Source organism: Pseudopipra pipra, chromosome 3 (assembly GCF_036250125.1).
Source record: "Pseudopipra pipra isolate bDixPip1 chromosome 3, bDixPip1.hap1, whole genome shotgun sequence".
NCBI classification, from domain to species: Eukaryota; Metazoa; Chordata; class Aves; order Passeriformes; family Pipridae; genus Pseudopipra; species Pseudopipra pipra.
The window spans coordinates 689,465-710,253 of record NC_087551.1 but is presented as its reverse complement, the minus strand read 5'-3'; the positions used below and the strand labels follow the sequence as shown (position 1 = coordinate 710,253).

The 20,789-nt window shown below is 58.6% G+C and overlaps 1 protein-coding gene across 3 annotated transcripts; it reads left to right on the top strand.

Moving 5' to 3' along the window:
- The first annotated feature begins 12,241 nt into the window (after positions 1–12,241).
- NKX2-2 (NK2 homeobox 2) lies at positions 12,242–20,212 on the top strand. 3 transcript variants are annotated; one of them, XM_064647424.1, is made up of 3 exons: positions 12,242–12,457; positions 18,430–19,177; positions 19,570–20,212. In XM_064647424.1, the coding sequence occupies exons 2-3, from the start codon at positions 18,922–18,924 to the stop codon at positions 20,127–20,129; spliced, it is 816 nt and encodes a 271-aa protein (XP_064503494.1). In that variant the 5' UTR covers positions 12,242–12,457; positions 18,430–18,921; the 3' UTR covers positions 20,130–20,212. The 3 variants fall into 3 exon arrangements, with proteins under 3 accessions (XP_064503494.1, XP_064503496.1, XP_064503495.1); XM_064647426.1 differs by having other exon boundaries at positions 12,242–12,520; XM_064647425.1 differs by lacking the exon at positions 12,242–12,457 and having other exon boundaries at positions 18,153–19,177.
- The last annotated feature ends 577 nt before the right edge of the window (positions 20,213–20,789 follow it).

The following is a 20,789-nucleotide window of genomic DNA, read 5'->3' as shown; positions in this document are numbered from 1 at the left end:
CCGGGGAAGGGCAAGGGGTGTATTTTGGCAGCAGGCTGGGTGACCCCCTGGCTGTGTCTCTGCCTCCAGCCGCATCCACCTGTACCCCAAGGCTGCAGTTCTGCCCGGCTCCCCCAGCCCCAAAACAGGCAGAGCCGGGCTTTGCTGTGCCAAAAAAATCCCTGCCACTGGCAGGGACTGAGGAGAAAGAGCTTTTTCTGAGAGTGCATGTCGCTGAATACATTAGGCATGGTTCCTCTCCAGAGCCTCGTGCCCGCCGAAACCGGAGAGAAAAGGGCCTTGTCCTCCCAAAATCAGCTGCCTCTGGAGAACAGGGGAAACAAATAGCAGTGATCAAAGCAGGCCTTTCTGGGGAAACATAGAATGCTTTGGGTTGCAAGGGGCCTATAAAACCCACCTCATTCCAACCCCTCTGCCAGGAGCAGGGACACCTTCCACTATCCCAGGTTGCTCCAAGCCCCGTCCAACCTGGCCTTGGACACTCCCAGGGACGGGGCAGCCACAGCTTCTCTGGGCAGCCTGTGCCAGGGCCTCACCGACCCCACAGTAAAGAATTTCTTCCAATATATTTTTTAAATTGACCCTCTTTCACTTTTAAACCAAATTTAGTTTAAGACCATTCAAAAAAAGCCTGGATCCAGCTCCCTGTCAGCCACCACAAATGCCCAAATCCGGCCCATTTTGAGGCACGCAGGGCTCCAGGTGCGAGGCTGGCAGCGCAGTTGGAGAAGGGACATCTGTCCCGCCTCCAGCCCTCCCGCTGTCCCTCGGCTGGGCGACACTCCCCTGCTCCGAGGCGACTCGGGGAGGATCCAGGGCTGGTTCTGTCTCAATCCCCTTCGCCGCGGCGGCCGGGGCGAGATGCGGGGAGCGGCCACACGGTGTCAGCGCAGATCGCGGCATCCGCGGCCCCGCAGCACAGCCCCGCGCCCGGAGCCCCCCCCCCGCACCGAGGGGGTGCTGGGCTTCCCTGCTCCCCACCCCGCGGGGACCCTTCTCCAGGTCCTGTGGCTCCACTCCCCCCGCGCTGGAAAACCCGGGGTGCCACCGGTGTCGGGGCGGGGGGTAAATAAATGCTCCTGGCAGCCTCCCGGCGCCAGGTCCTGCTCTGGGCAGTCCCAGCATGGAAAGGGGAAAGGGCCAGCAAGGCTGACCCAGGCACACCAGTGACACGGGTGGGGCCAACTGGTCCCAAACCAGTGGCAGGCACTGAGCAGTGCACAGATGAGCTGTGCCAGCATTGCCTCTTCTCTGGTGTAGTAGTTCCTTTCTTTCCTTTATTCTGCCCACTTCCTTCTAGTCCTTCCTCTCCCTCATCCTTCTCGTCCCATCCATCTTCTGCTGCCACATCCCCAGCCCTGGCCTTCCCTCCACGAACCAAAAAGCTTCTTATCATAGATTCTCAGAGTGGTTTGAGCAGGGTGGGACCTTAAAACTCACCTCACTGCAGGCCCCTGCCACAGGCAGGGACACCTTTCACTAGACCAGCTTGCTCCAAAGCCCATCCAACCTTCTCCTTCAGTGGGATTTTCAGCAGCCCCGAGTGGCCCCCCAGTTTCATCCCTCACAAGGAATCCCACAGTGACAGCCAGGTCCCTCCTTTCCTGCTCCTCTGCTTCAGGGGGGTGCTCAGAGGACCCTCAGAGCATTTTGCAACCCCCCCTTGCCTTTGTACAGTCACTTTCCAATCCACCGGTGCCCAAACCAGTAACAGAAAATCCTGAGAAACAGCAAGTTCTGCTTCAAACATAACTTGTAAACTGCAATAGATTTCTTTGCACTCCCCTTCGGGTGCCCTTTGAATGCTCCTATTTCAGTTTTTCCACTGCAAACAGCAATTTTTTTTTCCACTTTTCAACCAGACCAGAGATCACACAAGAATCTAACAGCAAAAAAATGCAACAAACGAGGCTCTAAAACTAGGTATGTGTTCTGGGGGTTCCAATAAATGGGATCAATAAGCCTCAAGTACGATTCTATGGCCTCCTGGAATACGAAGCTGCTTTAGCTGAGCCATCTGAGCAGACACTTGGCAGCCATCGAGAGGCAATTACTGGGAACGATTTTGGAGATTAGGTAAAGGCAATCATTCCCCTCGGCCAGAGCTGCCCCAGTGAAGCACAGCCAGGCCCCGGGTCACACCAGCATTCCCAAGCCTGGGCAAACACAGAACCCATCACGGTGGCACAGGGCAGGCAGCAACACAGCCCTGCACTTGGCTCTAACAGAGCAGCACATGGTTACAACACATAGGAGTGTTTCAGGAACTTTGGATGGAAGGAAAAGCCCAAACTTCCAAGACAACTTCCCTTTCCCTGCACTGCAGCAGCTTCTGGAGCCTGGTCTTGGCCAAAACGCTGGTTTCCTGCCAAAGGGGCCCGAACTGCTGAGATCTCCGCCCACACTCCATCAGCCAGGGCACTGATGGCCATTAAGGAGTGATGGACACAAAATGAGACCAGACTCCAGTGCCCCCAGAAAGCCCTCTCCAAATCAAAATTGTTATTGCACCACAAAAGCAACCCCAGGACAAATACCTGTTTATGGGGGGCGAGAATTAAATCCCAGCGCGCAGGAGGCGGCTGGAATCCAACCCAATCTCCCAGGCAGTAAAACACTGCCGTGAGTCATTAAGGAAGAGCAGGGCTTTATAAAGCCTCTGTGGCACCACAGGGCACTGGGGCAGCACAGCATCCCCCCAGAGCTGCTGTGTGTGTGCACCAGAGGGACAAAACCAAACCTGCAGCAGCGAACAGGCAGCGCTGCAGGTTTCCTTCTGCCTCAACGAGCCAGCTCCTGCTTTCACGGCATCCATCCTCTCCTCCCACATCCCAGCCCCCCCCCACTGCCCCTTCCCCACACCAGGGGCTCACAGGGAGCGTGCCAGGGCCCGTTTGGGAGTGCCAGGGCCGGGGAGCCGCTCGGCGCGACGCGTGTGACAACATTACATTCTGATCCCGCTCTCCACGTAACCTTCAATTTATTTCTAAGCCCCTGTGTTTATTTAACCGAATCTGCCTCCCGTCATTTGGAGCAGCAGCACTCAACCTTTAAACAGCCCAAGAGCCACTTCAGCCTGCAGCACACGCAGAGAGCTCCCGAGCCGGGGAGCCACAAAAGAGCCGGCGCTTTGTGCCGTGGGTGCCCCGGGCCCCGTGTGATTCATCCCACCGGCGCCGCGGGAGCAGGAGCGGGGAGCAGCACGCCCTGGCACCGGGGGTGGGAGTGGGTGTGCCAAGGCCGGGTCACCAGTGCCCAGCTGGGCTCCAGCACGGCGGGAGCCAGGCGGGCAGGGGGTGCTGGACGGCTCCGGGATTTGGGCTTTGGTGGAGCGGGTCCCTGGAGGTCTGAGCCGTGGTTTTTTTAGCACACTAAGCCTTCCTTCACATGGAAAAAGCTCCAGTGCCACCAAGGCGGGTGCAGGGGTGACCATCACCACCCTCTGGCCTCTGCCAGCACCAACCCACTGCAGCCTTGCAGTCACCACGTCACCATCTCCCTCTGGCACCAGGGAAGACACTGCCCGTTCAGTTGTTTGGGACCATCATCACCAACCACGACCCCCTTTCCTTCCCCCAAGCCTCTCCTGCTGCCCAGCCCTTCCCAGCTACCCCAGGAATGCCAGTGTTCCGTCAGACTCATCCCCACAGGAGCAGCCACGACGCTGTGCCCTCACCAATGCCCCAACACCCCGCAGCTCCCCCCTTCCCACCGAGGCCTCCATCCCCCTGGCACTGCCCCTCTGTGCCACCCAGGCTGAGCCCATCGGGGTTTCAGTCACCAAGAGGCCCCCAAAAGCTGGGAACCCTCCCCAGGTGCTTCCCAAAGCCAGGGGGGAGGTTTGGGCGCCGGGATCAGCCCTTCCTTTGGCAGGGGCTGGGGAGGGGACAGGAAAACTCGAGCTGTGACAAATCCATCTGCACACTTGTCACCCGGAGAACAAAACCCCGGCAGCTTCCTGTTGCTCCCTGTCTCCATTCTCCGGAGTTTTGTGCTGGCTCCGGGTTCGCCACGAATTGTTTAGAAACCTAAATGCAATTTGTGGGGAGAAAACCTTGGCTTGCTTTTCTGTTTACTCTCCCCGAGCATAATGAAAATGTTAAAATGCCAAGTCACTTGACACCTACCACCCCAGTAATGCACTTACTTTGCTTTTTTTTTTGTAGTTACAAGAGTTGGTGAATATATTTAAAGCTCTTCAATTCACTTAAGTTGAGAAAGACATGCTGCATATTCAATGAGACGCCACAGTTGTGACACGTTCCACATCCTCCGCTGTGTTAAGTCTCTTCATTTATTCTTTTACAGACAGTCACAGAATTTGTTCTGTTATGAATAAAATTATCTCTGATGTCCTTCAGAAAATAATGCAGGGCTTTTGACTGAATACAGAAAGTTCAAGGAAAATATTCCAGGTGTCCAGAACATGAAGAACAAGTCATTGAACCTCTTTCATTGAGCTGTCATTTCTTCCTGCAGCTTGCCTGGTTCCAGACAGGCTCCTGCCTTGGTGAATAATGATTAACAGCCCCAAAGGCTGCAGGGAGCTGAGAGGAGCCCCGTGCACACAGGGGATGGGCTGCTGTTCCTAAAAACCTGCTGCTGACCTGGAGCTCTGCTTTGGGACCTCACCACATAATAGGGCACCTCCCTGCAATGGGGCAGAGGGGTGGGAAGCAAGCAGCCAGGCTCCCCCAGGACTGCAGCCCCCAAAACGGGGATGCTGCAAGACAGAAGAGGCCGATCTGGGACAGCTGTGCCTCAGTCAGCAGCTCTGAGCACTGGAATCCTGAGCACAGGGGACTCAGGGCAAGCCTGGACCCTGCAGAGGGAGGCTGTGCCTCTCCTTGGGTTTGGGGAGGTTTTTTGATTGATTCTTAAAAATAATCGTGTTAATGAGTTTGGTGACAGCCAGGAGGGCAGAGAACCCCCCAAACCAAACAAACACCTGCATCCCACAGGATGCCCCCACCGGAGATACAGCGGGTGGAACTCCACCCAAGCACCCCTGACCACGGATCAGCTTCACAGCCAAGGAAAGCCTCCTTCCACATCCATTGATTCCGATCCCTCCACTCACAAGTTCAGTGGAAGCCACCAGCAGCTCCAGCCTGAAGGAATGGGAGCCAAAGAGCCTGATTTTCAGTCCTGGGCCTCAGGAACCCCGACCATTTTTTGCTACATCCCAAATCACCCCCTTTCCCAGAGCCCCTCTGCTTTGCACCCCCAAAATCACGTGTTTTCCACGGGCTACGAGTCCCTCCGTGCTCCCAGTTATTCAATGGGACCATGTGGTTCTGCCTTTTGTAAAAACCCGAGCAAGAGCAGCCCAAGTGAAAGTTGATCTCTGTATTAATTTGGATTAGGGATACACACACGCTCCCTGAGCAGCAGAATAAAGCTGGGGGTGCGGGCTCGTTTTTCTGTGCCTCGCGATGTAATTTGTTCTCTATTGTCAGCATCAGTGTTGATCCTGAAATTACAGTGTCTGAGGAGTTATTCAACAGGAGATGTTCGACATGAAAAGAGAGTCTCGGAAAATAACTGCAAGGAGAACATTTAAATAAACCCAGAGATTACAGAGGCAAAACACAAAAGGGACTCCAAGCTCGTTTGGTTTCCTTCCACTACATTTGAGTGTTACCTGAGAGTGGGAGGGAAAAAATCCCAAATTGGTTCAGTGTGACGAGAAAAATCCCAGCAATCTCCCTGCCTACACCAGAGCCCTCTAATTTTCAGTGTTCAGCCAAACCCCCAGTGAGAAACTCGATCAGCTCACCTGCACCCCGTGGAAGAGCTGGGATTTTTGGAGAGGACTGGAGCAGAACTCATAGAATCATCCCAGAATGGTTTGGGTTGGAAGGGACCTTAAAGCTCATCTAGTTCCACCCTCTGCCATGGGCAGGGACACCTTCCACCAGACCAACCAGGCCCTGAGCACTCCCAGGGATGGGCATCCCCAAGAGCTGCTCTTGTGCAGCTCAGAGTGCTGCTGGGTCTTGTTCTCCCATTCCTCTCCTCATTTTTAAGGCCTGCCTGCTGCTCTGCTCTGCCTCCATGGCAGTAGAAGCAGGATGTAATTCCCAGTTTCCCCTCTACATCCCCAAGTAGCCACCCCAAATTTTGGTAAGCCCTGAGGGTGGAGCCGGATTTGCCAAAGCCACTCCCCTCCCAGCAGAGGCAGAAACCAGCCCCTCCACACACACCCAGTCAGGGGCATTTTAAAGGCACCCAAGTTCCCGAAAAATCCCAGATCCAGCCGATTTCTACCAACAGCAGTTCAACTCCTCTCTGCCCCTCGCTCAAATCGGGGCTTTCTGAGCCCCCAGCCTGCCACGGGGGAGGAAATCATCCACTGCTGCTGCTGGGAATTATATTTTGTGATAAGGAAATCTTTTAAGTTTACTTCCAATTATTTTTTTAAAACAGCAGGCTTTTATCTTAAAAAAGAATCAACTTTTCCCTGCCTTTGAAGAGCAGAACCCTCCTGATATTCATTACTTGACTCGGCTGTTCGCTCAGGTCTTTCCCTTTGATGGAAAACTTTGGATTAGAGACAGCATTTAGCATCCTGATTAGTACATAATGTGACCTACTATTGCAGTAAACGGGGTGTGCAGCACTATCTCACAAGAAAAAGAGTTTACTTAGTGGTGCTAAGAGGAAAAAACAAACCCTCGAGAGTCACGATCAAACATAAATACTCGCTTTAATTAAAAAAAGGGGGGGAAAGCCCAGCCAAAACGCGCTCATCTTTCTTTCCAACACAGAAAGGACACATCAGCACTCGCCCCCGTGCCCACCCCTGCCAGCCACTGGCTTCTCCTGCTTCTCCCTGGGCTTGACCACCCAGAAATTCCAGTCTCAGTAGGTTAAAAAAGGTGCAAATCACTAAAGGCATCTCAACAGCTACAGAAGTCAGAGTTACACCAAGGAAAAGACCCAACCCACGTGTGTGTTCAACCATCCCCGTGGCAGGGCCCGTGACCAGCAACAGCTGCTGGTGCCAGTGTGTGACAATGGCCACGCAGCACCCCAGGGGAGCAGCACCAGCTCTCCACAGCACTCTCCATCCACCCCAGCAGCTCGGTGCTTGCCATTCCCCCACAAACATCCCCCTGTCCGAGCAGGAAAGGAGCCTCTGTGCAGGCTGCCTTTGGGGCAGGAGCTCCCCGGGGCCGCTCTGTGCCCATGAGGAAGCGTCCGGGGCACCGGGAAGACACGTGTCCACAAAGGTGGAGAACATCAAACACTCTCCCCAGCACACAGCACCTCCCCGAGCCAGCCTAGCTACTGGGACATCCTGGTGGGAAGGAGCAGAATATCTGGGATTACACATTAGCCAGAGCAGCCGCACCAAGGTCCCCGGGAGAGGGCTGGGTAGGGACAGCAGGAAAGAGCAGCCGGTGCCACAGTTAATGTGTAACGGCCCCACCACCTTCCCCCGGCCTTCTGCTCACCTGCTTGGGGCGTCAGCAGCTGCCAGGGACCGAGAGAAACGGGCACCAAAGCAGGAGTGAGGCCCAAGCAGGGCTTTTGTGCCTCTGAGGGGGCAAAGGGGTGGGCAGGGGGTGAGGGGTGGGCAGGCTCCTGTGGCACCTGAAGGCATATGGGAGGGGGCTGTGACGAGGGACACCTGGGGCAGTTTGCTCCCAGGGAAGGTCCCTCAGGTGGTCCTGACTGTGCAAACTCCTGCCCGGAGCCCCCTCGCTCCCTCTTCCCCCGTTTGCCAACTCCCCTGCTCCCTGTCCCTCGTCCAGATCTCCCCCACCAGCCGATGTCCCACTCCCTCAGCAGCAGATACGGCCGTTCTCCTTCATCACCACCGTGCCATGTTTTCCTTTTCCCAGCTGACAGGCTCAGAGCACAGGTGTCAGTGTTGGCTTTCAAGGCACAGAGACCCTGGGAAGGGGCTTTGTCCCTCCTCCCACCAGGACAGGCCCCACAAGAACCGTCCCATTCCACTGGGGACAGAGATCTTCCTACCACCAGGCTTAAATCCCATTCCCACAGAAGTGAAGGAACCTGGGAAATAAGCCCCCTCCCGGCCCAAGCTTGCACAAGCCTTGCAGTGCTCTCTGCACGCTGTCACTTTTGGGTGTGCCAGGTTTTTCCCAGGAATGGCCTTGGAGCACATGGTGGTTGACCTGCTCCAGCCGGGTTCCTCTGCGGGGCATTGCTGTGGCTTCCACCGGCGCCAGGGTTTTCCATATGGAAGCCCAGGTAACGTCATTAGTGATGGGCAAGTCCAGCTGAAAAGTGAGGAAAAGAGATGAAAAATGAGCCAAGCAGCACTTTGCTTCAGCTCCCTGATCTCCCAGAGTATCATGGAATATGCTGAGCTGGAAGGGACCAGTGAGGATCATCCAGTCCAACTCCTGGCCCTGCACAGGACACCCCAACAATCCCACCACGTCCATGAGAGCATTGCCCAAACACTCCTCACCCTGAGGAGCCTGTTCCAGCACCCAACCACCCTATGGGGGAAGAACTTTTTCCCAATGTGCAACTTAAACGTCCCCTGTATCCCTGTCTCCACTGGGGATGCTGCTGGGTCAGATCCCCCCAGTCACCTCCTGGGAGGTCCCTGGCAGGGGCGATGCCACCCCTGTGACCCCCCCTTCGACACCAGCACAGCGTCAGCAGTGTTCCCACCACCAGCCCGGCTGATCCACACTGACAGTGATTCCAGCACCGTGTTCCCACCACCAGCCCGGCTGATCCGTGCTGACAGTGATTCCAGTGCTGTGTTCCCACCACCAGCCTGGCTGATCCGCGCTGACAGTGATTCCAGTGCTGTGTTCCCACCACCAGCCCGGCTGATCCGTGCTGACAGTGATTCCAGCACCACATTCCCACCACCAGCCCGGCTGATCCGTGCTGACAGTGATTCCAGCACCACATTCCCACCACCAGCCCGGCTGATCCGTGCTGACAGTGATTCCAGCACTGTGTTCCCACCACCAGCCCGGCTGATCCGTGCTGACAGTGATTCCAGCACTGTGTTCCCACCACCAGCCCGGCTGATCCGTGCTGACAGTGATTCCAGCGCCGCGTTCCCGCCGGGAGATGGACGTGTGATTGACGTGGCACCCGCGATACGCCGCCGGTGCTCCTTATCTGCGCCGTCCCCGTGGGCTCCACGGCATCACTGTCACCTGCTTTCCCCCGGGTTTCCTTTTTTCCCAACCGGCCTGGCTGTTCCCACGTGCCCCAGGGAACCCCTTTCCCCTGCAGGGTTGGGGAAGTCGGACAAACCATCCTGGGCAAAGCTCCTCGTCCGCAGTTGTGAGTGGAGACGGGTGAGCTGGAGCAGATGGAGGGGACCTGCTTTTGGTGGCAGGGTGCTGAGAGCTAAATCCATCCAGAGGGACTTCCAGGGGGATCCTGAGCCATCATGATGCCAAATGCCACACGAAAAGTTGGGTGCACACGGAAGGACAGAGGTCAGCTGTGGAGAGAGGAGGTGGATGGGCGAGAGGGGAGAAGAAAATCAGTCCGAGTGGGAGTGCTACTGGTGTCACTGGGGCATCCCTCCCTCTCCCCTTGCTTCCTCAGGAACAGGGACCATCACTCGGAAACACCAGGAAACGTCCCCTGCTGTGGCAGGCAGGTGAGAGCAGGACAAGCCCGTGGCATCCCCAGGGTGTCCCCAAAGCTCTGCTGTCACAGAGTCCCTCGGCTCCCCACCAGCCCAGGCAGCCTCCCTTGGGCAAGGGCCGGTGTCCAAGCACTGGCATCGTGGCCCGGGGCTGCTGTGTCCCATCAGCCCCCAGCAGCAGCCTCTGTGCCCCACCAGCTCCCACCAGCGCCTGCTCCTGCTCCTCCGCACTGCAATCCCAGGAAAAGGGAGAGAAAAATTAAATAAAATGAGATTAAATCATGTGTTTTAAAAACAAGGGGCAGATGCCCGCTCCCAAATGAAACCTGGCTGAAAGGGGCAATGCACATCTCCCTCTCCATAGGTTTCATCCTTCCCTTCCCTGTTCCAGCTGCTGGGAACAGGCACAGGAGTGAGCCCCGTCCTGAGCGGGCGTTGCTGCAGCAGATTGTGCTGTGTGCTCAGCCCGGGGACAGCCCAGGGCCATCTGTCACCCCAGGTGTGCACACGCCGGGCTCTGTGGCACCAAAGGTCCCCCAGCTCCTCAAACACACCCGTCACCCCACACAGGCTGTAGGGGGGGTATGAAGTGCGGGGTGGATGTGCCCCACCATCCCCTCATCCCAGCTCCCACCTCCTCCAGCAGTGTCCATCAGATTCCCTGGGGACTGAGGTGGTGGACTGGGCATCATTCTGGAAACCAGACTGGAACAAGGAACCACTCAGTTCAGACTTCACAGTTCCTGCTCTTCCCAAACCCTGACACGTCCCAGTGCCACCTTCCTGAGCTCTCCTCCTCTCCAGGGCAGAAGGTCCTTCTGGTCACTCTGAATTCCTTCACTTTAGTGAAAGAGTTGTGTAGGAAAAGTGGAAATACATCCCTTCAGCCAGGGAACCTCTGCTTTGTCTTGTCCTACCCGAGCATTCCCAGCCCAGAGCTCCCAGTCCCCTCCCGAGCCCGGGACACAAGGAGGTGCCAGCGGGCTCTGCGCGAGGGAAGTCGAGGCTGTGACTGCAGACCCTGGGAAATAACCACCCTGAAATGAGGGGGAGCCCATCCCAACCCCCTCCAGCTGGGGGCCAGGCCGCCCACCTTGCACACCAACGCCTCCAAGAGATTCCACACGGGATGGTTTGGGACTCAGTTCCCAAGCCTGCGTGAGCCAAGGCCACGTCATCTGCTTTGCTCGCTCCCTGGCCTGGTGGGTTTTGTTCAGCAGTTCCAGGGGCTGGTGGCACACGTGGGCCAAAACCTCCTCAAAAAATAAATAACCCATAAAATTTGGTTCATTATAAAATAGGAACTGGGGGTGGAGTGAGGCAACCTGGACACGCACACTGGATTTCTGGTTGTGAGAGCACAGACCTCCCAGATATGTAAGTAAAGATTATTTACATAAACAAACACGTGTGTAAATACAAACTGTTTAATTTGTGTTTTGACGTGGGCAACGGGATTATTTATTCCCACAATTTCACCGCCTCATTCAGCAATCTGGACACTTCCTTATCCAAGCAAAACAAGCTTGGTGAAGTTATTAATTGCTCGGAACAAGATCTTTATTGATCGGTGTGAGGATCAATCACTTTATCTGCGGGCAGCTCTGCTCGAGCTGCCTGTGACCGGGGTATTGCACTAGGAGATATTTGTCCTGGGCCCTGGGACTTTCACACAGGAGTCCAAGGTCTGTCCAGAAACAGGGCAGGTGGTGCAGAGGGTCCAGGTGAGGTGGGATGGAGAAGGACCCCGGCACCTTCCCCCTGGCACCAGCGATGCCCCTTCAATGAGAGTTTGTGCATCATCCTGGAGAGACGAGGGAAAGGGCTCTACAAAGCTCTTTGGGAGGGAGATGGGCTACCAGGCTGGGATGCCCAGGAAGCCCTTCTGGCCAGCTGGAACCTCTCCATACCCTGTAATGACAGTGGGGTCGTACCTTTGGCGAGAGTCTCTTGCGACCAGGTAGTGCCGGGAAGTGGCCACAGCACCGAGCTCAGGAGGTGTTTGTTCAATGCTCTCAGGCACAGGGGGTGATTTTGGGGGTTGTCCTGTGCAGAGACAAGAGCTGGACTTGACGATCCTCGGGAGTCCCTTCCCAGTCAGGATATTCTAGGAGTCGATGACCACTCTTCATCCCTGGCTTCAGGGAAAGACAGCGCCGCTCCTCGTCCCCTGCTCCATCACCTTTTCTTCATCTTCCTTAAATAAAAAAAAAAAATTAAAAATGACGTTAAAAACCAAAAAGACCAAGGAGGGACAGGGGAGGGGGCTGCAGCTGGAGCCGGCTCCGGCAGCGCAGCTCTAATCTCCCGCAAACCCCCGCTATCAGCGCTCGGATCAGCATATCTAATGTAAACGAGCTTTCACACATAAATAACGTGCCACATCTGGCTGTTTGGGCTTACAACGCCTTGGCTACCGAGCGATTCGTGCAGGGCGAGCGGGCTGCGGAGCGGCCGCGCCGGCCCGGGCGGGGGGTGTGAAGGAGCGGGGCGGTGGGCGAGGGGCAGCCCGGGGGGGGCCGGAGCCCCCGCGCCGCAGACAGCGGCTCCTTTGGGGAAGGGGGGCCGGGGGGAGGGCTCTGCCCCCCGGGGGGAGAGAGGGGCCGGCTCAGCCTTAAAAGAGCCACCCAGGAACCGGCGTGTTTGCGCTTATTCCCAATTTATGGCCGCGGAGCATATGGCCGGTGTTCCGCCCCGCGCCAGCCGCCGGGGAGGGGAGCAAACAGCGCGGGGGATGTGAGGCCGGAGGGAGAAGGAGCGGCCCCGGCACACGACGGAGACAATGCGGGAGGCGGGGGGCCGCCGCCGGAACCCCCCCGCCTAGGGACACCCCCCCGCCTCGGGACCCCCACCCAGGTGAGCCTCGGGGGGGAGCGGGGGGCGGCGGGGACACCCTCCCGCGTAGGGACCCCTGCCCAGGTAAGCCCCGAGAGCGGAGCGGGGGGACACCACCCTCTGGGGACCCCCGGCCAGGTGAACCTCGGGTGGGAACGGGGGCACCCCGCCGTGTGGGGACCCCTGGCCAGGTGAGCCCCGGGAGGAAGAGGGGGGACCCCCAGCCTGGAGACCCCGGCCAGGTGAGCCCCGGGGCCGCCGGGGGAAGAGGGATCACCCGGGCATCGGGAGCAGCAGGTGGGAAGGGGCTTTGAGGGGGCTCCGGGGGCACCGGCCGCGCAGGTAGAAGGTGACGCCGAGCGCTGAGGGGGCGCGTCCCCCGGCCCCGACGGCGCGACTCCGACACGGCCACGGCCACGGGTGGGCGCGGGGCCGGGGGTCGGCGCGGGGAGGGGGAGCCCGGGGCTCTTCCCCCCCTGCCCCGGCGGCGGGACACTTCTCGGCTGCGACGGCAGAGTACGCCAGAGGACCGGGAATGACCGGGAATGGACCCGGCCCCGGTGCTGCCCCCTCCTCCTTCACCCCTTCCCTTCTCTGCCCGCGCCACGCGTGTGCTCCTGACTCGGCCCCGACCATCTGAGTGGAGACCCCGCGGGTGGACCCTGACACCCGGACCCTGACACCCCCCCACGCTGCTCAAGGCGTGCGGGCACCGGAGTCTTCCTCGGGTCCTTCCCGCGGGTCCGCCCCCCCACTCGCGACACGCACCCACCGCTACCTGGGCGCCGAGCCCGCCGTGTGCGGCTGGCGGGTGCGGGAAGTGAATCCAGATAAGAGAGTAAATCCCCGCGCTCCCGTCGCCCGCGGGCGAACGGGTCGGGATTTCCTTCCCGAGGAGAAAAACTCCATTTCTGACAAAGCTTAATCTCGTTGGGACACGTTTAATCATTAGAGACGGGGGCGGACAGAGCCGGGGGGCTTCGAAGGGGGGGACCCCCGTTTGTCCGGCAAATAAACCGGTTTATAATAGACTAGAAGGGGAAGAGAGCCCCGGGCCGGGCTTACAGGTTCCCCCGGGACGAAGAGGGGGAATTAAATAAGACAAATACGTGGGTCGGGGGCTGCGGGCTCCCGGCTTTGTGCCCGCCCGCCCGGCCGTACCCCACTGCCTCCATCACTATGGGCAATAATTTCCAAAATCTCATTAAAGTGCATTTATCAAAGCCCTAACATGTGCCCTCCGGCTCTGCCATAACCCCGCCAGGCCCCAGGGAGCGGGGGGGAAAATCCCAATTTCTATGACAATTCGCCACCTCGGGAGGTTGGCTGCGGGGCAGATCCAGATCTGCAGATTTATAAGGAATATCGGTGAATTGGAAGGATTTCTCCGCCTTTGAAGCTTCGGGGGGAAGGAGATAGAGTAATCGTGAGAATAGGGAAGCTCATTTAGATTCCTATGTCCTGGAGAAGAATTAATTGTCTGCTGGAGAAAGGCAGGCCAGCGCCGGGATTTTGGGGGGCGGCGGGGACTTTCCCTGCAGCTTCCACAGGGAAGGCTGATGCTGCTCCCTTTCTGCGTGCAGGGGGATCTTCCACCCTTTTTTCCCTCCTTTTTTCCTCTTTTTTTTTTTTTTTTTTTTCTTTCCCCCCAAAAACACCCTTAACGCCTTTGTTAATGCCATTTTTCCAGCCAGGAAAAGAGACGGGAATTTCACCCCGCAGAAACTCCGTCACAATTAAGTTCCTGAAAGCGCCGGAGGATTCAGGGGGTTCTGGTTCCCCTTGATTTTGGGAATTACGATTCTTTTGCGCTCCCTCCGTCCCCGGCCGTGCTGCCGGTGTGGAAGGCATTCCCGTGGCGTGGGCTCCGTGCCCGCCGCCTTTCCCACGGCCTGGCGTGGCCGGTCCCCTCCGAGCCGGGGCCGCCGCCGAGCCGCAGCATCTCCGCTTCAGCGCTGGAAAATGCGATTTAAACCCCTCCGAGAGGAGCTCTCGGGGCCGGGGGGGGGGGGGGGGGGGGGGGCTGTGGGTTTATTGCACAGCGATCGTTTTACTCCGCTTTTTTAATTTTTATTTTGGTTTTTTTGTCGCCAAGAAAAGCTGTCCCCTCTAATGTCGCGGCTCTGCTTTCCCCCGCCGCACTTTAAAACAAAGAGGGTGTTACTTACAGGGGTTCTCCCGAGGTGAAGCTGCTCAAAACAATTATCGGGACATGGGCTGCTCTTCCCTTTCCCTATTCATTCCAAGTGGATCTCAGGCTAAGAGATAAAAATCAACCTGTCCCCTAACAAAGGCTTTGTGTGGGCTCCGCTAATCCGGGCCGAGCGGCAAGGTGCAGCCCCGCTCGGTTTGTTTGTTTGTGGGCTGGAGGGAAGGAAAAACAATATCTCGCACCTTTGGGCTCATCAAACAATAAATTGATCCACTTCTCGACTGCTGCCGGAGCTGCGGTGCAGGGTCGGTGCGGGCAGGGAGGGGAGGGAGAGCGGCAGGCTCCCGCCAAACACCCTTTCCTTCCTTCGTATATAGATTAGATATGATTATATTTTACAACGCTACATGTTATGTTGTATTACATATAATATACGTGTAGGATGTCGCTCGGCAGGGAAGGAAATGGAGTTGGGGCGTCCGTGGCCAAAAGCAGAGGGGGAGCCCCGGCGCTGGGACAGGAGCGGGACCCTCAGGCCGCGGCCGGGAGGAGAAACGCGACGAAACCGCTTAAAACCACAACCCACGGGCAGCCCGCGGCGTGGCGAGACCCGCTCGCTCGCCCTCTGCCACCCGAGTCTCCTGCGCGCCCTGCGGGTCCGCGGGGAGCGAGCCCACGCGTGTCCGGGGCACGGGGAGCGGCCCGGGAGGCCTCTGTCTCTCTCGCGGCCGCACCGGGGGTCGCTTCCCCTCTCTTAAAAAGTGCACAAATAAGCGCTAACGCCGCTGACCCCACGCGCGCCGCCCGTGGGGCGGGGAGGCCTCTCCCCACGCGGCTCGTGGGGCGAGCGGCGGGTGCTGGAGCGGCCCGGGAGCGCAGGCGGGGGAACAGCCCCCGTGGGCAGAGCCGCTCGGCCCCCAGAGCCGCCGCTCAACCCGTGGGCTGGTGCCACCGGCCCGGCCGGGGCGATCCCCTCGGGAGGGGGTCGGGAGGGCACCCCCGGGCCTCCCCGAGCCAGCCCTGCCCTGCCCCCGCTCTCCCCGGCGCGGGAGCGTCCCCCCCACGCGTGGGAGCGGACGGGCGGGCGCGGGGTGACCGAGGGGGGAGAAGGCACGGAGGGAGGTGGGGGACGCTCCCCCGGCTCTGTCGCGACAGCCGCCGGGCCGCCGTCGGGTTTTCCCCCCGCGCAGCGCGGCTGTGGGTGCGGGGGTCGCGGGGGCTGCGACCCCCCCTGACGTCAAAGGGCTCTTACGTCAGCGCCCCGCCGGTGACGTCACGGTGCCCCGGGACTCTCCCTCGGTGCGCGGAGGTGTTCGCGCGTGGGGATGGGGGGGCCGTGACCCCCGGGGCCGTGTCCGACCTCTCCTCCCGTGGGCATCTCCCGCTCCCGCCGCCCTCGGGCTCTGCGGGACCCTCTGCCAGCGCCTGTCCGGGTTCGGGTGGGGAGCTTTTAATCGCTATTATCGTTATTAATATTATCATCGTTATTTAAAGCCTGGCCCGCGCCGCCCCGGGGATGATCTGCCCGTCCCTCCCCGCGCTCGGCTTCTGTCGGGGTTCTCCGTCCCCCCGCTATCGCGATAGTCACTGTTATCCCTTGCTCTCTTTTCCTCTCGGTGGAATTAAAGCCCATCCTATCCCATTCGAGCCGCCCTCCCCGCTCCGGGGGCCCGAATAAATCCGTCGGTAACCCCGAGATTTGCTGGGAGTTCGCTGGGAGTTCCGCCCGGTGCGAGGGGAAGGGGAAGGAAGCGGGGCGGGGGGGTGGCTCGCCCGAAGGGGTTCCCTCGATATCGAGGAGGACTCCGCAATGGATGAAGAGATAGCCATTGAGCGCGGTTGAATACCATGACAACTAGGAACAACCTCAGATTTATTCCCAACAGTTAGGGCGCGCTGAAAGAGGGCGTCAATCACGTATTATTTCGCCACTGAAATAAATGCAAAAACTGCGCCGAGACAAAGGGTTCCAACAGGAGCCGGACATTTGTCTACATTGCGGACATTGTCCCCAGCTTAGCCGTCGGGTTGTATTTGTGTTTGCGCGGGGCCGACCACCCAGGATGCGCGCAGGGGCTCGCTTAAAAAAAAAAAAAAAAAAAAAAAAGAGGGGGGGGAAAATCCCTGGGCATTGTCAGCCACATCACATACTTTATGGGAGGCAGGCTGGGGGCTGGGGGAGGAAAGATGGGAGCAGCGGCGAGGGAGAGGAGGGGAAGGTGCGAATCCATTGATGGGCGCAGAGGAGGATGACTGAGAGACCGTCTTCCCACCGCGGCCGGCGGCGTTACGGCTCCTTCCCCCTGGAAGAGAGGCTCGGGCAACTTTTCTTTCCCAGAAACGAGGGGAAATTCCCAGATTATAGAAATCCCCCCCCGCGGCCACCCCGCGCCATCTCCATCATCCCCGCGCACAGGCCCGTCCCGGGGCGATCGGGGAAGGGGCAGGGACAGGGACGGGGAAAAGGAAAGGAAAGGAAAAAGGAAAAGGAAAAGGAAAAAGGGAAAGGGAAAGGGAAAGGGAAAGGGAAAGGGAAAGGGAAAGGGAAAGGGAAAGGGAAAGGGAAAGGGAAAGGGAAAGGGAAAGGGAAAGGGAAAGGGAAAGGGAAAGGGATGGAAGGGGAAGGAAGGAGACGGGGAAAAGGAAGGCAGCCCGGGCCGTGCCCGGCGAGGGTGAGCATGGCCAAGGCTCCTCGGCGGGTGCAGGAAAGGAGAGAAGGAAGAAAACGAAAATAAAAGTTGGTGGCAGACAGATAGAAGTTGTGGGAGGGGGCGGGGGAGATCCTGCACCCCTCGCCGGGCAGGGGGAGCCCCCACGGCCCCTCCGCCGCGACCCGCGGCCGGGGATGCTGCGGGGCTCCGCGGGGCCGGAGCCGAGAGCGGACGGGGGTGGGTGCGTGACACCTGGGGGCCCGGCCTTTCTTTGGGGAAGGAACCCCTTCTTTGCCCCCCCTCCTTCCTTCCCGAGGTCCTGAAAAAGAAAGGAAAAATACAGAAAAGAAAAAAAAAATAATTCAGCCATGTATGAGAGTCCATCGGGCTGCAGCCCATCGAATTATCCAAACGGGCTGGATTTATTCCCCTGGAAGAAGGAGGCAAAATCAATGAGACCTCTTCAAATAAACACACACACACACAGCCCCAATAATCACCTCGCGGATCTCGGCGGGTCGCGCCTGACGATCGCGTTTTGCCAGTTCGGTTAATTTCGGAGCAAACTAGAATCAATTACTCGCTGTTTAATTTCCAGCGCTCATCCCTAAGCCCCAACCAAAATATTGACCTAGGCGGGTTAGATAAGTTGGGCTCTTGCCATCTGAGCCGCCTCGGTCCCGCGCGGGGCCGGGAGCGCGTCCCCGCGAAGAAACGCTGCCCGCGGGGGCGCGGGGCGCGCAGGCTGCGCCGGGGAGGGGGGTGGGAACAGCCTCCGGCACCCCCCGAGGAATTATTTTTTCTTTTTTTTTTTTTTTTTTCCTCGCTGGGAGGAAAACATCGGCGGAAAACACACTTTGGAGTGCGCAGAGCGTCGGGCTGGTGCGAAGCTCTTTGTATGTAAATACTGTCCTTAAAAAAAAAAAAAGAAGGGAAGTCGCCCCCTCCTTCCCTCCCTCCCTCCCGCTGCCACACGCGCACACACCCGCGCGAAGGGCCCTCCCCACGCCGGTAATTAACTGACACGTTATACCACTCATCACCAATGGTGGAAGCTCGGAGCTCGCCCAAAACCCGCAATTTCACATCTGCAAACACTGTCTTCATCCACTTGACTTCCAAGACCCGCCCACACGTGGCCAACCTTTCCTGGGTTTAATGTAGGTTTTTTTTCTCCCTCCTCTCGGCAGGTTCATGTGTGGGGACCAGCCTTATATGGACTCCTCGCTCCAGCAATGGCTCGGGATTTTCTAACGGCAGGCGCGGGTTCGGCGCGGCTGAACAAGATCCAGAAGTGATCTTTTTTTTTTCCTTTTTTTTTTTCCCTTTTTTTTTTTTTTTTTTTTTTTTTTGGCGTCTCTTCCCCCTTTCCCCCTGGAGTTACAAACTATTCCCGAAGCCAGCTGCTGCTCCCGCTCTCGGAATTTTCCCCCGTGGCAGAACAACCATCACCGCAGAGACCCGTCGCTGCGGCCGCTTCTCTCGCACAACCCCCTACGCTTATTTTTCTAGAAATCTATATTATTCTATTTTTTTCCCCGTCTCCACGCGTGCCGGCCCCCTCCCTCCCCGTGTCCCTGCGCGCTGTCGTTGCCGCCGCTCCGCGTGTGCGTGCCCACCCGTGACACGGCGGCTCGGCCGAGCTGCGGCTCCAACTTTCCCAGCCGAAATTTGGCCGGAACATGTCTCTGACCAACACAAAGACGGGCTTCTCGGTGAAGGACATTTTGGACCTCCCCGACACCAACGATGAGGACGGCTCGGCGGAGGGCGGCGAGGAAGAGAGCGAGGCGCCCGAGCCGCCCAGGAAAGCGGGAGTTTTGGGACAAACCCCCTTGGACACTGTTCCGACGCTGCCTTTGAAGAGCCCTTTCTATGATAACAGCGATAATCCCTACACGCGCTGGCTGGCGAGCGCCGAGGGCATCCAGTACTCCCGTGAGTGCCGGGGGACGGGGCCGCGGGGGACCGAGGGCCGTGGGGGGCCCTGAGGAGCGCCGGGGGGTGGGTGCGGGGTGGATGCGGGATGGATGGGGGGGTCGGCGCTCGCCCCGGCCGGTTCCTCCGTGTCCCCCCACACGGACGGGGCAGCGCCGCTTCCAGCTGCCCCCGGCGGCGGGGCGGGTGTCGGGGGACGACGAAGGGTGGATGGGGGGGACTCGCCTCTCTCCACGGCTGGCCGAGCCCCGGCCGCTGCCTCAATCCCCGCCCCGGCCGGGAGGGATGCGGGGTGCGGCGGGAGGGATGCGAGGGCGGCGGAGGGATGCGGGGGGGCGGCGGAGGGACCCCCCCGGCCCCTTCCCCGCTGACCGGGCGCTGACCGTCCGCAGTGCACGGGCTGGCGGCCGGCGGCGGCGGCCAGGACCCCTCGGCCAAGTCACCGGAGCCGTCGGCCGACGAGTCGCCCGACAACGAGAAGGAAGCGGCGGGCGGCGGGGACGCGGGGAAGAAGAGGAAGAGGAGGGTGCTCTTCTCCAAGGCGCAGACCTACGAGCTGGAGCGGCGGTTCCGGCAGCAGCGGTACCTGTCGGCGCCCGAGCGGGAGCACCTGGCCAGCCTGATCCGCCTCACCCCCACCCAGGTGAAGATCTGGTTCCAGAACCATCGCTACAAGATGAAGCGGGCCCGGGCCGAGAAAGGTATGGAAGTGACTCCTCTTCCCTCCCCGCGGCGGGTGGCCGTGCCGGTCTTAGTCAGGGACGGCAAGCCCTGCCACACGCTCAAAGCTCAGGACTTGGCAGCCGCGACTTTCCAGACGGGAATCCCCTTCTCCGCCTATAGCGCCCAGTCTCTACAGCATATGCAATACAACGCCCAGTACAGCGCGACCAGCAACCCCCAGTACCCCACAGCACACCATTTGGTACAGGCTCAGCAATGGACTTGGTGAAGGCTGCCGGGGAGCGCGCACACCCGCACACGCTTCCCCCACACGCGCACACACCCAAAAAAAAAAAAAAAAAAAGGAGGAGAAAACAAAAATAATAAAGAGAGAGAGAGGAGGAGACAGACTGATGCTCCAAAAATAAAATCGAAACTGCGGGGGAAGGAATGGAGAGGGAAACGCTATTATTATTATTATTATTGCTATTATTATTATTATTGCTATTATTATTATTATTATGGTTTTTTTCCCTCTGCCGTTTCTTTTCCCCTCCATTTTTTTTGGGGGGGGCTCGGTTTCATTTCGGGGGGAGGCGGGGGGGAAGGGAGGGGAGGTGTTTTTTGTGCGTCATTGTTTACAGAAATTTTTTGCGCCATTCAGAGTGGTCCTGTCTACCTACAACTAAAATAAAAGAGGAAAGGGGGGGGGAGATCGTCAGAATTAAAAAAAAAAAAAAAAATAAAGAATAAAACCCCCCCGCTGCTCCTGTGATTTTGTGAGGAACGGGGGTGCGGCCGCCGAGCGGGGCGCCCCAGAACGGGGAGCTCCATCGCTCCCCTCCGAGCACGATTTGCGGCCCCGACAACTACTAACGGGGCCGTTTTTCCCCCTCGTTGTGATTGTCGCTGCCGTGAGCCGCAGCCGGGGCGGTCGGTTCGCTTTCTC

What these genes read in the sequence shown, in the direction of transcription:
- NKX2-2 (XM_064647424.1), top strand. Translation starts at nt 18,922, where the DNA reads ATGTCTCTGACCAACACAAAGACGGGCTTCTCGGTGAAGGACATTTTG. An exon ending in CGAGGGCATCCAGTACTCCC is followed by an intron (nt 19,178 to 19,569) that starts GTGAGTGCCGGG and finishes GACCGTCCGCAG; the next exon opens with TGCACGGGCTGGCGGCCGGC.